The sequence below is a fragment of the Sminthopsis crassicaudata genome, chromosome 4, assembly GCF_048593235.1.
Source record: "Sminthopsis crassicaudata isolate SCR6 chromosome 4, ASM4859323v1, whole genome shotgun sequence".
In the NCBI taxonomy this organism is placed as follows: domain Eukaryota; kingdom Metazoa; phylum Chordata; class Mammalia; order Dasyuromorphia; family Dasyuridae; genus Sminthopsis; species Sminthopsis crassicaudata.
In genome coordinates, this window is record NC_133620.1 from 171,705,321 (window position 1) to 171,723,047 (window position 17,727).

General features: G+C 34.5%; 1 protein-coding gene across 1 annotated transcript in view; it reads left to right on the forward strand.

Moving 5' to 3' along the window:
• THEMIS (thymocyte selection associated) overlaps nt 1-15,420 on the forward strand; it is a 251,001-nt gene extending 235,581 nt beyond the window's left edge. Inside the window, exon 5 of the mRNA XM_074265312.1 lies at nt 13,011-15,420. Within this exon, the coding sequence (XP_074121413.1) occupies nt 13,011-13,025 (15 nt within the window). The 3' untranslated portion in view covers nt 13,026-15,420. The remainder of the gene's footprint in view (nt 1-13,010) is intronic.
• Nucleotides 15,421-17,727: the final 2,307 nt, after the last annotated feature.

Genomic DNA, 17,727 nt, shown 5'->3' on the forward strand with positions numbered 1-17,727 from the left:
ATTTAAAGGTAGAAAGTAATAACTGGGCATAGTTAATCAACAGTCTTAACCTGCTGTCTAAGATATATCATTGCATATCCTAGTCCTTTGAGTCTGAAGAGGACATTAAATGCAGTGGAAATCAAAAGAGGACTCCACAAATAGGAAGTGGCAACTGAACTAAGCCTTGAAGGAAATAAAGGAATTTAATAAGTGGAGGTGAGGAGTAAGGATGCTCCTCCATTGAAAATAGTCAATCAGTCAACTCACAAGCATATGTTAATTGCTTACTGAGGACAAGTCATTGTGTTAAGCCCTAGGTACTCAAAGACATTAGTGAAGTAGCCCTTGCTGTCAAGGAATTTACTTTTGATTATAAGATTTATTGGTATACAGACATATACAATTATAGATATAAATATTTTCTGGGATTTTTTTGAAGATATATTAATAATTTAGGCATTTAGAAAAGACATCATATAAATGTTGGTCCTTGATTTAAACCTTGAAGGAAACTAAGGATTCTAATATCTGGAAGTGAGGAGGGAGTGCATTCCAGGCAGAGAATAGCTAATCCAAAGGCATGAAGTTGACAGTTTGATTCTTGGAGGTGACAAGCACTTACAAGGCCATTCTAGTGGCTTAGTGGCTGTATAAAGGGAAGAAATATATAATAAGGCTAGAAAGGTAGGTGGGTTATATTGAAAAGGCTTTAAAAACTGATTGGAAGAGTTTTTGATCCTGATTTCATTCTGATCGAGGAAATGAGTCATTTCTGAATATTTCATTGAGTAGGGAGATGTGTTCAGTTATGTGATTTGGAAAAGTCATTTTGCTTGTGTGTGGTTGATTAATTGAAGTAGGGGGAGACTTGAAACAAGGTTATCAGAAGAATATTACAGTAATATATATAGTAAAATATATAGTAATATATATATATATATATATATATTTTTTTTTTTTTGCTAAGGCAATTGGGGTTAAGTGACTTTCCCAGGGACACACAGGTAGGAAGTATTAAATGTCTGAAGCCAAATTGAACTCAAGTCCTCCTGACTTCAGGACTGATGCTCTGTCCACTGTGCTATCCAGCTGCCCCTATTGCAGTAATATTTATTTGAGAGGTGATCAGGACCTGAAGAAAGGTGTGAGTGAAGGAAAGGGCATAGATGCACAAGATATTATAAAGCTAAAAACAGCATGTTTTGGCAAGTAATTTGGTTATACATATGGTGACAAGTACTGAGGGCCCATATTAGACAGGTGGCAATGAGAATAGAAGAAAATTAATGGGCATGAAAAATGTAGAAGAAAAAGATTTGACAGGCACCTGATATGGATATAGAGAAGTAGTAAGGGAGAAGTAAAAGATGACAAAACCTAGTGTGATGACTGCGTTAGCACCCTGGATGGAGTCAGGATAAGCAAAAGTCTTTATTCTTGGTCTTTAGCAGAAGAAGTCAAAGGGAATGGACTTGTAGGATCTCTACAACCTCATCTCCTCCCCTCCCACCCAAAGTGAGTCTGGCTAGTCTTGCTCCATCTCCTAGTTCCTCCCATAATTCTCTGTATACACCAAAGGATTGTGGGAAATCATTTTCCAAGCATATTCTAAGAGAGTATTGTCCAATCTGTAATTAGCCATAAGTGTCCAACCTCAGTACATTGACTCAAGAGTTTAGCTCTTTACACCTAGGATGACTGAGCGGATGGTGATGAAAATAAGAAAATCAGGAAAAGAGTCAGTTGAAGAAGAAAGATAAAGATTTCATATTTGGATATGTTGAATTTGAAGTCCTTCTGGGACATGTAGGTAAGTCAGAAAACCCAAACTTAAATTGCTTCTCTCACACTTAATACTCATATGACCTTGGACAAGTAATTCAAATGATCTCATCTTAGCCCATTGGCACAGCTAAGGCCCAGAAAGTGGGGCTGGTGACTTTGCACAGCTCTTTCTCACTTAAATTCAACTTACTTGCATGTTATAGCCTCACTTTTCTGACATCATCTATAGCTTTCTATCTCTAGCTACCTGTCTATCTACACACACACACACACACACACACACACACACACACACACACACACGTACACACATGCACACACACACACACGCACACACACATATATGACCAGATAAAAGAGGTTATTTTTTGCCTCACTTCTTACTTAGCCTTAATCACTAATTGGGTCTTATCTCTCAAACTGAGACCTGTTAAAGACCTTGGTTTAAAAAGAACAAGGTCTTTCACTGTATCCAGGAACATTTCCAGTTGTCCTGATCTTTATCTTGCCACTGGACCCAGATAGCTGCTGAGGAGAAAGTCATTTAAATTATCTCATCTCATCTTAGCTTCCCCATGTCTATAACTAAGGCCCAGATAACTGCAGAGAAGAAAATGAGACTGGTGACCTAGGATTGCACTCCCTCAGTTAAAGATAATTCACTTGCATGTCATGGCATCACCTCCCCAATGTCACAATCCTCTTTGAGAATGAAAGGACAATAATAACAGCTTTGGAAGACAAAAGCTAGAGGAAAAAGTGGCATTGTAGGATGGTGGCACAGTGAATAGATTGCCAGGCCTAGAGTCAGGAAGATTCTTATTTGTGTTCAAATCCAGGAAGTGAATCTAAAGATGCAAAAAGGAGTCTTGTATTCTCCTTAAATGGAAAGCCTGGAAAAGTTTCAATTTCTTATTTTTGTTTTGATTAGAAAATTGAAAAAAATAGGTTTTTTTTAAATAATGGCCATCTTTTTTTTAAAATACATATCTTGCAAATCGTTTTTGATAAATGCTTTGTAATAAAAGAGGTTAGAGAATTGACTATACTCTTCTGCAAATATACAGGTAAGTCAATCAGTCAGACAAAAGGCTTTTTAAGTACCAAATATTGTGCTAAGCTAGGAATAAAAAGGAAAATGCATTCTTTTCTACTCTAAAGGAGCTCACATTCTATTAGGAAAAAAAAGCATGCGATAATAAGTATAGACATTCAAGAAACATACAGAGTAGAAGGAAGGTCATGTCTGAAGGAAAATACTGCTGTGTTTACAGGGGTAAAGGATAGGAAAGACCTTTTATGGAATGTGAGAAATGAATTGAATCTTATAGAAAGCCAAGGAAGTCAGGAGGGGAAGGCAAGGAGGAAGAGCATTCTACACTGGTGCAAATACACAGAGCTAGTAGATGTGATTCTCCAATAGTATCGGGTATGCTTTGCTTTCTCCCTTTGCACTTCCTACTCTTCAACATTATCAAGTGATGTAGAAATGCCTTAAGTATAGGATAAGATAGCCCAAGTTACCAGTTTTTGAGAATTTCCCCTTTTAAATTGTTTTCTCCTGAATAATTCCCAATTCATCATCTTTAATGAATTACAATGTTTTCGCTTTGTGTACTTTGCAGTTCCATTATTGAATACTTAAATGATTTCTAGAGTAGATTTTTAATAACAAAATTAAACACACTGAAGATCTGATCCTTCTAAATCCATTCATAGATTAGCACCATGTAAGTAACCTTTTTTCTATTTCCTTTGATATGATTATGTAATGTCATAGTGACAAGAGGATGACAAACCCTTCTTATATACATCATATTAAACCAATTTCAATTCTCACTTAGCTCAGGTATCTCACAGTTATATTTTTAAAGTGAGGACCAATAATAAGAAGGATTAAGAGGTTGTAGGTATTTGAAATAAATGTTTAGAAAGGAAATTGGGACTGCGATTTCATTGGTGTAATGTACCCTCAGATTAGGAAACTTTCTACTTATACAGGTTAGCATCATCTCTGAAAACTAAAATTTTTGAGAGTTGTCTCTAGTAGAAATATCAAACACATGGCCTGCAGAAGTATATACAGAACAGATTAAAATGTATTTGGAAAATATTTAACAAATAAATAAAATTTAGTAAAACCCAGTTGATATTATATTACATTTTACCTTTTAAAACTAAGTTAATATGTGGTCTGTATGAATCCTTATATATGGATTTGTTGCCTCCATTTATTATATTTGACAATTATTGTCCAATTATTATATTGAACAATACTAATCTATAACATTGAGTTTAAATACAAAGCCAGTATGTGTCAAAGATAGGACTTGAACCTGTGTTTTTTTTTTTTTTTTTTTCTGATTCCTAGCTCAGCTCTCTGTTTAATTCAATATACTATCACCTTATGTGAGAGAGGGTAGGCTGGCTCATGTGTACCAACAAAGGATTGCCTCTTAGTGACTTTACTTTTTTTGTAACATGAAAAACATAGACTGTTATGCTGAGGGATGCTTGGGGAAAGTATTGAGAGCTACAAATATCAGGGTTACCTCTGAAAATAAGTGCAAATGTTTCTCATTTAGCTTTTGCTGGCAAGGAGAGACTAAGGTGGTTATAAATATTGCCAAACATGATCTTTCATTTCCTTTCTCATATGTTTTATTTATTTATTTAGCCTCAGCAAAAACTGTGCTCATAAACGATGATCTGGAAAAGGAGCTAACAGATGAGTGTGATCATAAACACATCAAGTGAAAATGTAGTTGGGACTGTAAAGCAAAACTAATAGTAAAGGACCTTCCACAATAAAGCACAGTTTTTAAGAAGGCAAACTTTAAAAAGTCTACATTTATGTCTTATGGTTTTTTTTAACTTACAGATAATAACCTTCAACAAGATAATTCTCTTAGATTTGTTCTTTGAGTTTTTTAGAGTGAAAAGCAACAAGACAAATAGTTGAAGTTCAAATGGATACTTAGGAACACATCCCTTATAACTGAAAGATAAGTATAACTGAGAGAAGTACAAGATAATTATCATGTGGTATTTCTAAGCAATGGAGACTATTCCTTTCATTTTAAGCCTCCATCTGCTTTTGTGGCTGTCTGATAAACATATTCTTTAATAGGAGGTAGAATATTAGCAGTGAGCTCATATGTGTTTATCAGTCATCTCTCCAAAACAAAACAAAACCACAACAAAACACTATGATACTCTTTTAAGCTTAATCTATTTTTACCAATATCTTTCTGTCACTTTTTAAAATTTAGAAGATCAACAAAATAATAATCAAGCCTTGATTTGGAAATTCTCCAAATTTCCAAAATGTAAATGTTCACCCTGAAAATTGAACGATCAGCTTTTATGAGCCAGTACCAGCTGGCTTTAGCATACCCCTACATGACAAACAAAGCTTAATTTTACTATATTATGTATTCTGATTAAGGATGGTTTTCTTCATTTTTTTGTGGGGGCTTTTTATGATAAAAGGTTATATTAGCAAAGGTTATTTAAGTGCTGTCTTAGGCTGTTTATATATATATATATATATGCATATATATATATTTATATGCAAAGTGAAGTCATCTGATTGACTATGGCTAATTTAGTTGACTGGACAAGTCAGGGGAAAATTCAAATGATGTCAGTCAGTGAAAAAATGTCTATTAAGTACTATGTGCAAGGTATTGTGCTAAGTACTGGGGATATAAAGAAGGGGAAAGCATGTGGTCTCTGCCCTCAAAGCGCTTATGTTCTAAGAGGAGAGACAAATTACATACAAAGTATCTGTATGAGATATGTGAGGCACCTAGATGGTTCCACAGATAGAGCTCTGGGCTAGAATCAGGAAGAATCAGGGTTCAAATATGGCCACAGATATTTACTATCTATGTCACAACCTCTATTTGTTTTAATCCACTGGGGAAGAAAATGGCAAAGTATTCCCTCTTTGCCAAGAAAACCACATGGACAGTATTGGGTGTGCTACAGGTTCACAAAGAGTTGGATGCGAATGAATGACTGAACCATATACATACAAAATAAATGGATGGTAATATCAGAGGGGAAACATTGGAAGCTTCAGGTGGGACTGGGAAAGGATTCTTGAAGAAGTTAAGGGCTTGAATTGACTTATGAAGATAGCTAAGGAAGCCAAAAAGCTGCAGTAAGGAAGAGAATCTTTTAAGCATGAATGGTAGCTGGAGAAAATGCACAGTGTAATAGAATTTCTTGCATGAAGAACAGGAAGAAGGTAGAGTAGGTGGAGGAGAGTAAAATGAGGAAAGATTGAAAAGATAGGAACTAATTATTGTCTTCAAAACCTAAACAGATCAATTCATATATGATAGCCACAGCTTTGGTCCAGACAGGTATGTTTAATGTAGTGCATAATATCTAAACACCAAAAACTGTTTCCTTAGTTTGTTACTGAAAATGGGATAAGAAATTTTGGTTTCTAGAGAGAGATTCCCCCAACATTTAACTGGTTTTCTCTTCTCCAGGCTGACAATTCCCATTTCTATCAAATGATTCTGATATTCAAGGACTTTAACCATTGTAAGAACCCTCCTCTGGGCCTTCTACTGCTTATTGATGTCCTTTTTAGAATGTAACTCCTATCACTTGGTTTGAGATGGATATCAGACCAGTTAATCTCTAGGAATCAAAATTTCCTAATTCAAAAACTTACTATAGACCTATATGGACCAAAGCTGTGACTATCATCTATGAATTGATCTGTTTAGGTATTGAACAAAATCCAATTCTGTTGTTCATTACTAGAGTAGCACATGCTCTGAAGTTAATATCCCAAACCCCACCTTTGTCTGAAAATTACCTATTCATATCCTTTTACCACTTGTCATTTGAGGAGTGGCTCTTATTTCTATACATTTAATTTTATATGTTTGAGAAATGAAGTATTTATCAGAGAAACTCACTATGAAATTATTTTTACATTAATGATTTCCAACTCTGTATTTTCCCTATGAAATTATTTTTACATTAATGATTACCAACTCTGTATTTTCCCCTATCTCATTTCCCTTGTTAATTCTAATCTTGCTCTCCTTTTATTCTGTTCATTCTCAAAAGTGTTTATCTTTGATTTTTACTGTCCTTCTGACTTCCCTAACCTGCCCTCCCTTCTATCAGCTATCCCCTGATCTTTTGATTCCCTTTCCTTCCTACTTTCCTCTAGTAAAATAAATTTCTAAATCCTTTTAAAGCCAATTCCAATGAGATTGTTTCATATGTTGCTCTTTCTGCTTCCCCCATTTTCCCCTTTGTTGTAAAATCTCTTTCAGTCCTCTTGTATGCCACATAATTGATCTCATCTACCTTTCCCATTCCCCTTTTCTCAATTCATACTTTTATTTTGTCTTAATTTTATTTTTGCAGATATCATATCATTTCATTCCACTCACAATTCTACTTTCTGCCTATATGTACTCCTTTTAATAAAGAGAAAGTTTTTTAAGAGTTATAATTATCATATATTTATATAAATATCAACATGTAGGAATATAAATAGTGTGACCTTATTGAATCCCTTATGATTTTCCTTTCATGTTTAACTTTTTATACTTCTCTTATGTCTTGTATTTAAAAGTCAAATTTTTAATTCAGTTTAGGTCTTTTCATCAGGAATGCTTAAAAGTCACCTATTTTATTTAATATTTATTTCCCCCAGAAGAATTATATTTAGTTTTTCTAGGTAGGTGATTTTTGTTTTAATCTTAGTTCTTTGGCCACTCCCCCCTAAGAATGTCAAATTTCAAGTTTTGCATTCCTTTTATGTAGAAGATGGTAAGTATTATGTTGTCCTGACTGTGGTTCCATGATATTTGATTTTTTTTTTTTCCTTTTTTGGCTGCTTGTAGTATTTTCTCCTTGAATCGGAGATCTGGAATTTGGCTATAATATTCTTGGACCTTTTAATTTTGGGAACTTTTTCAGAAGATGATTGGTGAATTCTTTCAATTTCTATCTTACTCTCTGGTCATAGCACATCAGGGCAGTTTTCCTTGATAATTTCTTCTAAGATCCTTTTCTTCTATGATACTTTTTAGATCATGACTTTCAGTACTCCCATATAATGTAAAGTTCTGTCATCTCTCAATTGTAATCCTTCTCTGGGAGGAGATTTCTTTTCTCTGTGAATCTTTTTCTCTTTCCAATTCACTTGCGAATCCATGGGACGTCTTCTCCTTGATCCAATACAGAACTGCTCCTCCAGACCGCAGTCCCAACTCTGGCTCGACTCTTGACTCTCTCCTTGCTCAATGGTGTCTTCTTTTATCCTCCCAGAGAATGAGCGTGTGAGAACACAAGGGCTTGTGGGAAGATTACTTCTACCAATGAACTGGCTCCTTTTAAACATGCAAGCTCCTCCCCAGAAGTTCAAAGGGGTAAAACTCCCCTTAAAAGCTGGAACCAAAAGGTGTGAACTAGAGAATTGTTAAGTACCGACTTAGCACTTAGTAAGAACCTATCATCTCATTATCTCATTAGCACTTAGTAGGAACCTAATACCATAATTCTTGAATTTTTTCTGTTGGATACATTTTTCAGATCAGTTGTTTTTCCAATGAGATATTTCACATTTTCTTCTATTTTTTAAAATTACATTGCTTTTGTTTGATTGTTTCTTGATGTTTCGTGAAGGCATGGGCTTCTATTTGTCCAATTCTAACTTTTAAGTAATTATTTTCTTCAGTGCGTTTTTGTACTTTTTTTGTATTTGGCCAATTCTACTTTTTAAGGAGTTCTTCTCTTTGGAGAATTTTTGATTATGTCTTTTCATTTGAGTAATTCTTTTTTTTTTTTTTTTCCTGAGGCTGGGGTTAAGTGACTTGCCCAGGGTCACACAGCTAGAAAGTGTTAAGTGTCTGAGACCAGATTTGAACTCGGGTCCTCCTGAATTCAGGGCTGTTGCAATATCCATTGCGCCACCTAGCTGCCCCTGGGTAATTCTTCTATAAAAGGCATTCTTCTCTTCATTGGATTTTTATGCTTTTTATTTATTTATTTATCATTTGACCTATTCATTGTTAAGGTGTTATTTTCTTCAGTATTTTTAGTATTTGTGGGTTGGCTGTGAGTGTCTCCTCTACTAAGTTGTTGACTCTTTTTCATTATTTTCTAGCATCACTCTTATTTTTCTTCTCCATTTTTCTATATCTCTCATATTTGATTTTTAAAATCTTTTTTGAGCTCTTCCATGGCCTTATACCAATTCATATTGTTTTTTGAGACTGGACACAGGAATTTTGCTTTTGTTTCTTCTGAATGTGTATTTTGATCTTCCTTATCATCACAGTAATTTTCTATGTTCAGAATTTTTTTGGTAGTTTGCTCATTTTTCAGCCTATTATTTGACTTTTAACTCTATTCTAAAGTGGGGCTCTAATTCCAGGGTGGAAGATGCTCTGTTTGAAGCCTAAGTTTTTTGGTGCAGCTGTTTTTAAAGGTAATTCCGAGGATTTGTAAATTGGTGAATTTCAAGATTATATGATCTAGGGAGAGGTATATTTACTACTTTTCTGTACTATGCACTGGTTTGTGAGTGGCCACAAGTACTCTTTTTAACCCTGAAACTTTGAACAGGTTCCGTGCAACAGCAAGATTTGTTGTGCTACTCCTCCTCCTCAAAAAGACTAAGACCTAGGCCTGTGATCCAAATCCAAGTATAGGCAATGTAACAGAGTCCTTTCTCTGATACTAGAAATAGACTCCTGTAAATCTTCTGGCTTATTGTGTGAATCCCACACTGTGTGTGGACTGAAAAGTCTGGAAACTGCCACTGCTACCACTGATTCAGTCAGTCCAAGACCTGCTTCTGGTTTCCTGGGGTCCTGTATGCACTGGCATAGCCTATGATGGACTACACTCCTTTCTCACCTTGGTTTAGTAGACTATCTATCAACAATCTAAGATATAGATCATTGCATTTCTGAGAACAGCTAAGTTATGTATAATGGATTATATATATATTTTTTATTTTTTGAAGTTTTTTATTTTCAAAACATATGTGCGGATAATCTGACAACATTGACCCTTGCATTGCCTTGTGTTTCAGATTTTCTCCTCCTTCTCCCCACTCCCTTCCCTAGATGGCAAGCAATCTACTATATGTTAACCATGTTAAAATATGTGTTAAATCCAATATATATGTGTATATATATATATATATATATGTATATATGTATATATACACATATATATATATATATATATATATATATAAACATATTTATACAATTCTCTTGCTGCACAAGAAAAATTAGATCAAAAAAAGAAAGTAAATGAGTGAGAAAACAAAATGCAAGAGAACAACAAAAAGAGTAAGAATGTTATATTGTAATCCACATTCACAGTGTGATCACATTCCCACAGTCCTCTCCCTGGGTGTAGATGGTTCTCTTCATCACTAGATAATTTGAACTAGGATCAGTCATCTCATTCTTGGAAAGAGTCCCGTTCATCAGAATTGATTGCTGTATAATATTGATATTGTTATGTACAATGATCTCCTGGTTCTATTTATTCCACTACTTAGCATTGGTTCATGTAAGTCTCTCCAGGCCTTTCTAAAATCATTCTCTTGATAATGTCTTAGAACAATAATAATCTATAACATTCATATACCACAATATTCAGCCATTCTCCAGCTGATGAGCATCCACTCATTTTCCAGTTTCTTGCCACTACAAGAAGGGTTGCCACAAACATTTTTGCACTTGTGGGTCACTTTCCCTCTTTTAAGATCTCTTTGGGATATAGGCCCAATAGAAACACTGTTGAATCAAAGGGTATGTGCCGTTTGATAACTTTTTGAACATAGTTCCAAATTGCTCTCCAGAATGGTTAGATACCGTCACAATTCCACCAACAATGCATTAGTGTCCCAGTTTTCCCACATCCCCTCCAACATTCATCATTTTATTTTCCTGTTGTCTTAGCCAATCTGAGAGGTTTGTATCTCAGAGTTGTCTTAATTTGCATTTCTCTGATAAATAGTGATTTAGAACACCTTCTCATATGACTAGAAATCATTTTAATTTCTTCATCTGAAAATTGTCTGTTCACATCCTTTGACCATTTACAATTGGAGAAAGGCTTGATTTCTTATAAATTTGAGCAATTCTCTATATATTTTAGAAATGAGGTCTTTATCAGAACCCTTAAATGTAAAATGATTTCCCAATTTATTGCTTCCCTTCTGATATTATATGCATTAGTTTTGTTTGTACAAAAACTTTTTAAGTTAATATAATCAACATTATCTATATGATATTTAATTGTGAGTTCCAGTTCTTTGGACACAAATTCCTTCCTTCTCCATAGATCTGAGAGGTAACCTAGCCGATGTTCTTCTAATTTGCTTATAATATCACTTTTTATGTCTAATTCATGAACCTATTTAAGTGTAGATCAAGCTTTAATTTCTTCCATACTAGTTTCTAATTTTCCCAGCAGTTTTTATTAAATACTGAGTTCTTTGTCCCAAAAGCTGTACAGCTTTTTACTATGCTTCTAGCTTCCTCTCTTGTTATTCCAAATTGTAAACATAAAGCTTGAGCAGCCTGATGATATTTAGAATGAGATTCTTGTGCTTCCTGAAATAAAGAAGTACTGGCTAACATGGTTAGAAGGCTATCTGCCTTTGAATTGCCATCAAAAATAGGACCTGGAAGTCCACTATGTGAGTGGACATGCAAGATATAAATCTTGCCTGGATGCTTTCTTACTTGCTCTTGAAGTTCCTTAAAGAGCTAATAAATATTAGAGGCTGCAAATTTTATTTGGGCTGTGGCAATTCTTTGTACTACACTACTGAATAGGCTGAATCAGTAATTATATTTACGTCTCCTGGGTAATAAGTAAGAGCTAGCATGATAGCAAATAATTCATTTTGTTGAGTGGACTGAAAAGGAGTCCTGATTACTCTCTTTATGGTTAAGTCATGAGAGTATACAGCACAAATATTTTCTTTGGAGGCATCCTTTAAGATTGTTGGTCCTTTAAGAGGAACCTTAGAAACATTTTCTTCAAAAATCCATCGCCAATTATGTAGTAGCCAGGTTATCTTTAATGTAGACCCATGTGCAAAATTTGGAGCTGTAGCCAATAAAATTTGCCATTCTGGGATGGTCTCACAGCATATATTAATTTGTGCATTAGTATAGAATGTGTATATTTTTCCAGGACTTATTTCACATAATTGTATCAATGTCTTAATAGCCTTTAATAAAATTCTAGCCACAAGTACTGGGTAAGGAGTAAGGCTTTGTTCTGTTTGTGCTGGGAGGTTCACCCACTCAATCACACTGTCTCCTTGATGAAGGACTGTTGTGAGTGCCTATTTTGTAGCAAAAACTGATATTTCCAAGGGTTTTTGAGTGACTCTTTCAACCACATTGAATAAAGCCAGTTCAACTTCTCTCAAAGCCTCTTGTGCTTCTTTTGTAAGCTGGCGTGGTGAATTTAAAGCACTGTCTCCCCTTAAAATGTCATATAGAAGTTGCAGTTGATTGGTAGTTAAGTCTAACACTGGATGCATCCATTGGATATCTCCTATTAATTTTTGGAAATCATTTAAGTCCCTGTTTGGGCGCCAAAATGCAAAGGTCCGGTCTAGCTCCTTTGAAGGGCTCAGAACCAGTCCTAGTCAGGATAAGCAAAAGTCCTTGCCCCACATTGGGCACCAAAATGTAATGTTCTGTTGTCTCCAGAGACTGCCGATTGCTCTCTGGGAGGAGAACTGCTGTCTCAACTCAATCTCCCGGCCAGATTCTGACCTAGAATAGATTGTTCCTCCTCCAGAGTGCCGCCCTCTTTTATCCTCCCAGAGAATGGGCATGGGATAACACAAGGGCTTGTGGGAAAATTACTCCTACCAATGAACTTGCTCCTTTTAAACATTAAGCTCCTCCCCAGAAGTTCAAAGGAGTGAAACTCCCCTTAAAGGCCAGAACTAGAGAATTGTTAAGTACCGACTTAGCACTTAATAAGAACTTATCATCTCATTATCTCATTAGCACTTAGTAAGAACCTAACAGGGAACCTTTCATGTAAAGATACAGAGGGACTCGGTTTGTTCATGCATATTTCCCATCCCATTTCTGATAATGTACTCTCTAAATATTCCTCAAGAATCAACTTTGAGACTAGACTAATTTTTCTAGTGTTAATTTTTGTGTTTTGTCTCCCTACCTTATGTTTTTGTTTTCTTACAGAACCTTCCAAAATGACTAATACCTGCAACAATGAGAAAAAACTGCAACCACTTGAAAATTGAACAGAAATGTTACCAGAAAAATGCTTCAGCTTTGTCTTCTGAGAATCATCTAAAGCTTAAATCAACTGTTATCACAATCATCCCCCAGAGTAACTTGACTGACATACATAGAATATTAAAAACCCAGGAGATAGAACAGGTTTGATCTAGTGACTTTAAAAGAAAAACCTATGGCCAGAAATTAATATCTACTAATCTTAAAATTTTCACTGTAATTTAGCACTAACTTATGAAATGTGCACATTCATTTCTTTCCATATATATTTTATATATAATGATATCAGTAAATTTTAAAAGTTATTATATTATTCAATTTTCTAGAACTTCACAAAATCACCCTGAAATGTAGCACAATCAAGCACAAACACCTCAAAACCCTTCATCCAAAATTGTCAATATTTTTTTTTTTGCTATTTCTCCATTTTTTCCTTTTCTTTTGTTAAATGGAGGAAATTTAAAAGTTTATAAAATTTTTTAAAATATGATTATGTATGGGAGAAATCTGAAATTTTCAACAATTTTATTTTTAAGCTTTGGAATTATAGGAATGAGTTTTCAAATAAATGTTAGGATTATCTATATCAGTTACTCCCCAGACTTATGACCCAAGGATGCAACACCAGTTGACCAATCTGGCTATAATTTAGCCACAAAGTTTTCTTATAATTATCCTTACTGTGATAAGGTATCTCCTTCAGATGAACACATATTGAGCTCCATAAAAATTCCATTCTGTTATCCAAGTAAGATTTGATCTCAAAAAAAAAAAAAAGCTTTTTAGTTATCACCAAAGATAGTTTTCTTATTCTGTCATATTGATCGTCATTTTAAATTTATAATACCCTCACATTTGTGTAGCACTTTAAAATGTTTTATATCAATTGTTTCAGTACTTCTTAATAACTACATGAGATAGGAATTTTTATTCATATGTTTTTAATGCCAGTTAAGACATAATTTTTTATAAGGAATAATAGGAAAATCACTGGATTTATAATTAGAAGGATTAGGTTCAAAACCCTATCTGACCTTTTCTATCTATCTACCTTGACATTGAATTTTCTGATTATCAGTTTACTTCTCTGTAAAATGAGGATAATAAAAAAAATCACTACTGTTTGTTTGCTGTCTTAACCTTAAAACACCTTATAAATATTAAGTATAATTATTATTACTGCTAAGTTACATATTTAATGGCACACAACTATTTTGTAGAAGATACACAATTATAATTGTAGTCTTCTGACTCTAGAATCTTCCCATAATACTATATAATAATTGCTTGACTATTAACCTGCTAATAATTATGTATTCTGTGTGTAATCATTCATAAATTCATCACCAAAGAGGGTCCTTCCTTCCTTCCTTCCTTCCTTCCTTCCTTCCTTCCTTCCTTCCTTCCTTCCTTCCTTCCTTCCTTCCTTCCTTCCTCCTTCTTTCCCTCTCTCTGTCCCTCCCTCCCTCCTTCCTTCTCTCCCTCCTTCTCTCTCTCCCTCCCTCTTCCCCTTCCTTCCTCCCTCCCTTCTTCCCTCTCTCTCTTCTTCCCTCTTTTCTTTCTTCCTCTATCCCTCCCTCCTTCCCTCTCTCCTTCTCTCTCCCTCTTTCCCTCCTTTCCTAACTTTCTTCCTCCCTTCTTCCCTCCCTCCCTCTGTCTCTTCTTCCCTCCCTCCCTCCCTCTCTTCTTCCCTTACCATCTTTACCTTTTTCCACCTCTCTCCCTCATTCCCTCTTTTCTTTCTTCCTCTATCCCTTCCTTCCTCCTTCTCTTCCTCCTTCCCTCCTCCCTCCCTTCTCCCCTTTTTTTTTCCTTTCTTTCCTTCCTCCCTCCCTTCCTGCTTTCCTGCTTTCTCTTTTGTTCTGCATCTCTCCCTTTCCTTCTCTTCTGTGTTAAGTCAACAAATTCTGTGTTGTGTGTAACAACATAATAAACAACAAAATTTTCAAAACCACAAAATTAATCCCTGGCTGGTGAGCTCATAGCAATAAATTTGAGTTATCACTAGTGCATATGGAATATTTCATTTTTTTCAGCCTTGAAACACTTTACTATACATATGTATAAATACAGAAGTTTTGCTGGCTGATCCATTCTTGGTAAAATTGTGTTAATGATCAATATTTCTTTTTTTTAGGTACATGGAAAAAGTTGCATTTCTTCTTTCAGCAAAGACGAAATGATGGTGAAATAAAAATAAAAAACCTTAAGTCATTGCAAAATCTTGCTATTATAGTATGATATCAATGAGAAACTTAAATGCATTTGTATTGCATTTTCAGCTTTCTTAACAAGGGTTTATTTTATATTACCTCTTACACTGACTTTTATTAAAAAAACAGGCTTGGTACTAGAGGAGTTGCTGTTTAAGTCATAACTTTTTAAGATTTTTTTTTCTTGTTGAAAATAAAATTTCTAGCTCTATATATGGCTACTTTGACCTGTTTTTATGCACATTTATTTTCAGATAATTTAATAAGTATTCATTTATGGTCATTTAAAAATAAGGCCTCTAGATGTGGCAAAGACAAAGTAAATGTGGAAGGAAGAAAGGAATGCCTTCTTTTGGACAGAGGGACTGCTAACCATTATCTCATGGCCATCAAAGTATTGCATAGAACAAGCTATATAAACCTAAAAGAGGATATGGTCTGGTTAATGATATGCTGGTAAATGTTGAAGAACCAGCTCTTTGAGGGAAAAAATGTATAAATGACACACTTTTAAGCTTAATTATCATTATTAATATTTTCTCTAGCATTTTCTTAAATCTAGAACATCTAGACAACAATCCACTCCTAAATTTTTAACACTTGCTGAATTCTAAAGTGTAAATATATACATTAAAAATTTTAAAATCATCTCTGCCTTTAGAACTGTCTCTAGCATACCTCCAAGACTGGAAGCACAACAAGGAGAAGAAATAATGACAAACAATTTAAAATGAAATATATATATATATATATAATTCACTTGTGTTCACGCATATACACGTATATATGTATACACATACACACACACACACACACACACACACACACACACATATATATATATATATATATATATATATATATATATATGTATTCTTTTCTGTTAATGTTAATTATTACTAGCCAAATACAACTGTGTATCACTGGACTACTTCCTTGAAGGGTAACCCTGTATTCAATAGACCATCTGTTGAGTTGAGCTGAAAAAAAAAAAAAAAGAATCACCATCCTCATTTGTTTTATACTATACTCAGAGGAGAAACGAAAGTCAAATTATTTTCACATTATAAAGCTTTTGCTTTGATTTTTACAAGCTATGAACCAAAGTCAATAAATCATTTGGATGTTTACCCATAGCATTGTGTTACAAGTTTATTTTAAGGTCAATAAGAATTGAAACTTATAAATGATCTCTACTATACTTTGGTAATGTTATTACTTAATAATAGTCAAGTGTTTTATTAATGTCAATGACACTAAAGAAGATGGATTACCATCTGCTTTACTGCTGCATCCTATATTTGATTTGCCCTGCAGTTGAACCCTTCAATATGGGTTGTTTTCTTTTATTAGAAAGAGTTCCTTGAGAGCATTAATTGATTTGCTTTTCTATTTGCATACCTAGTAATTAGCACAAATGTTAAACAACCAACTCTCTAAGAAAAAAAAAGAAAATGTATCCATGACACTTGTAAAAATTTAATCAACATTGCCTATAGTAAACACACATGATTTTTATTTATTGATTGATGCATTCATTGATGTGTAAAATTAGTTAACAGTTCCACAAATCTGTCCCAAGAAATCAGATACTTTGATCTTTTTTTTTTGGGGGGGGCTTATCCTCTACTCTTTTGCCTTGTCTATCCCAGGGGTGTCTCTCTGTCCCTCACTAGCTTCCTATAATGGACAAGCCTCAAATCTAATGGTGAGTTAGGGGAGTCTACCCCAAATTAAAAACTTTCCTCAGAGAATGGGTGGAAGAGAACAATTTGTTCCAACAGTCATGACGGTGGGTGAAGTGGGCACTGTAGGAATTTGATTTACTCTTAGAATTTGAATTTGGGTCATCTGCATCTCCCAGGTCATAGCCAGTTATTTTTATTTTTGTCCTGTCATTGGATTTTGATGACTGGAGAGTGAAACTGACAACTTTTTTGCAATTCTGCCTCCCTTAAATCCAATTTGTGTGCAAGTCATTATTGCCCTCTTTGAATGAAGGAACAACAATATTATCCCACTGGGAATCAAAGTGCAGGGTGCAAACATTGGTGGCTTGGCGCTTATGAGAAGATTGTCAACTATAACAGAACATGATAAGAATAAAAACAATTTCAATATAGGGATCAATTCCAATGAAAACCATTGAACTTAGAAAACAACACAGTTCTTTCAAAAATCAGAAGTTACTTTTAAAGATGGAATAACATTACTCACACTTCAATCTGTAATCACAAAACTATTTATAACAGTGCCCTACGTAGAAAATTATTGCTCCCCATTAGATTTTATACTTTAATTTTTTTTTTTTCTGTTAAAGATAGAATACATTGAACCAATCACAAACTAGTAACGAAACTAGCTTTCTTACAAGGATGTATATCTTGTGACAAGAAAACAAGGTGAGTGGCTAAAATCCAACCCCATGATAGGAAAAAATTCCATGC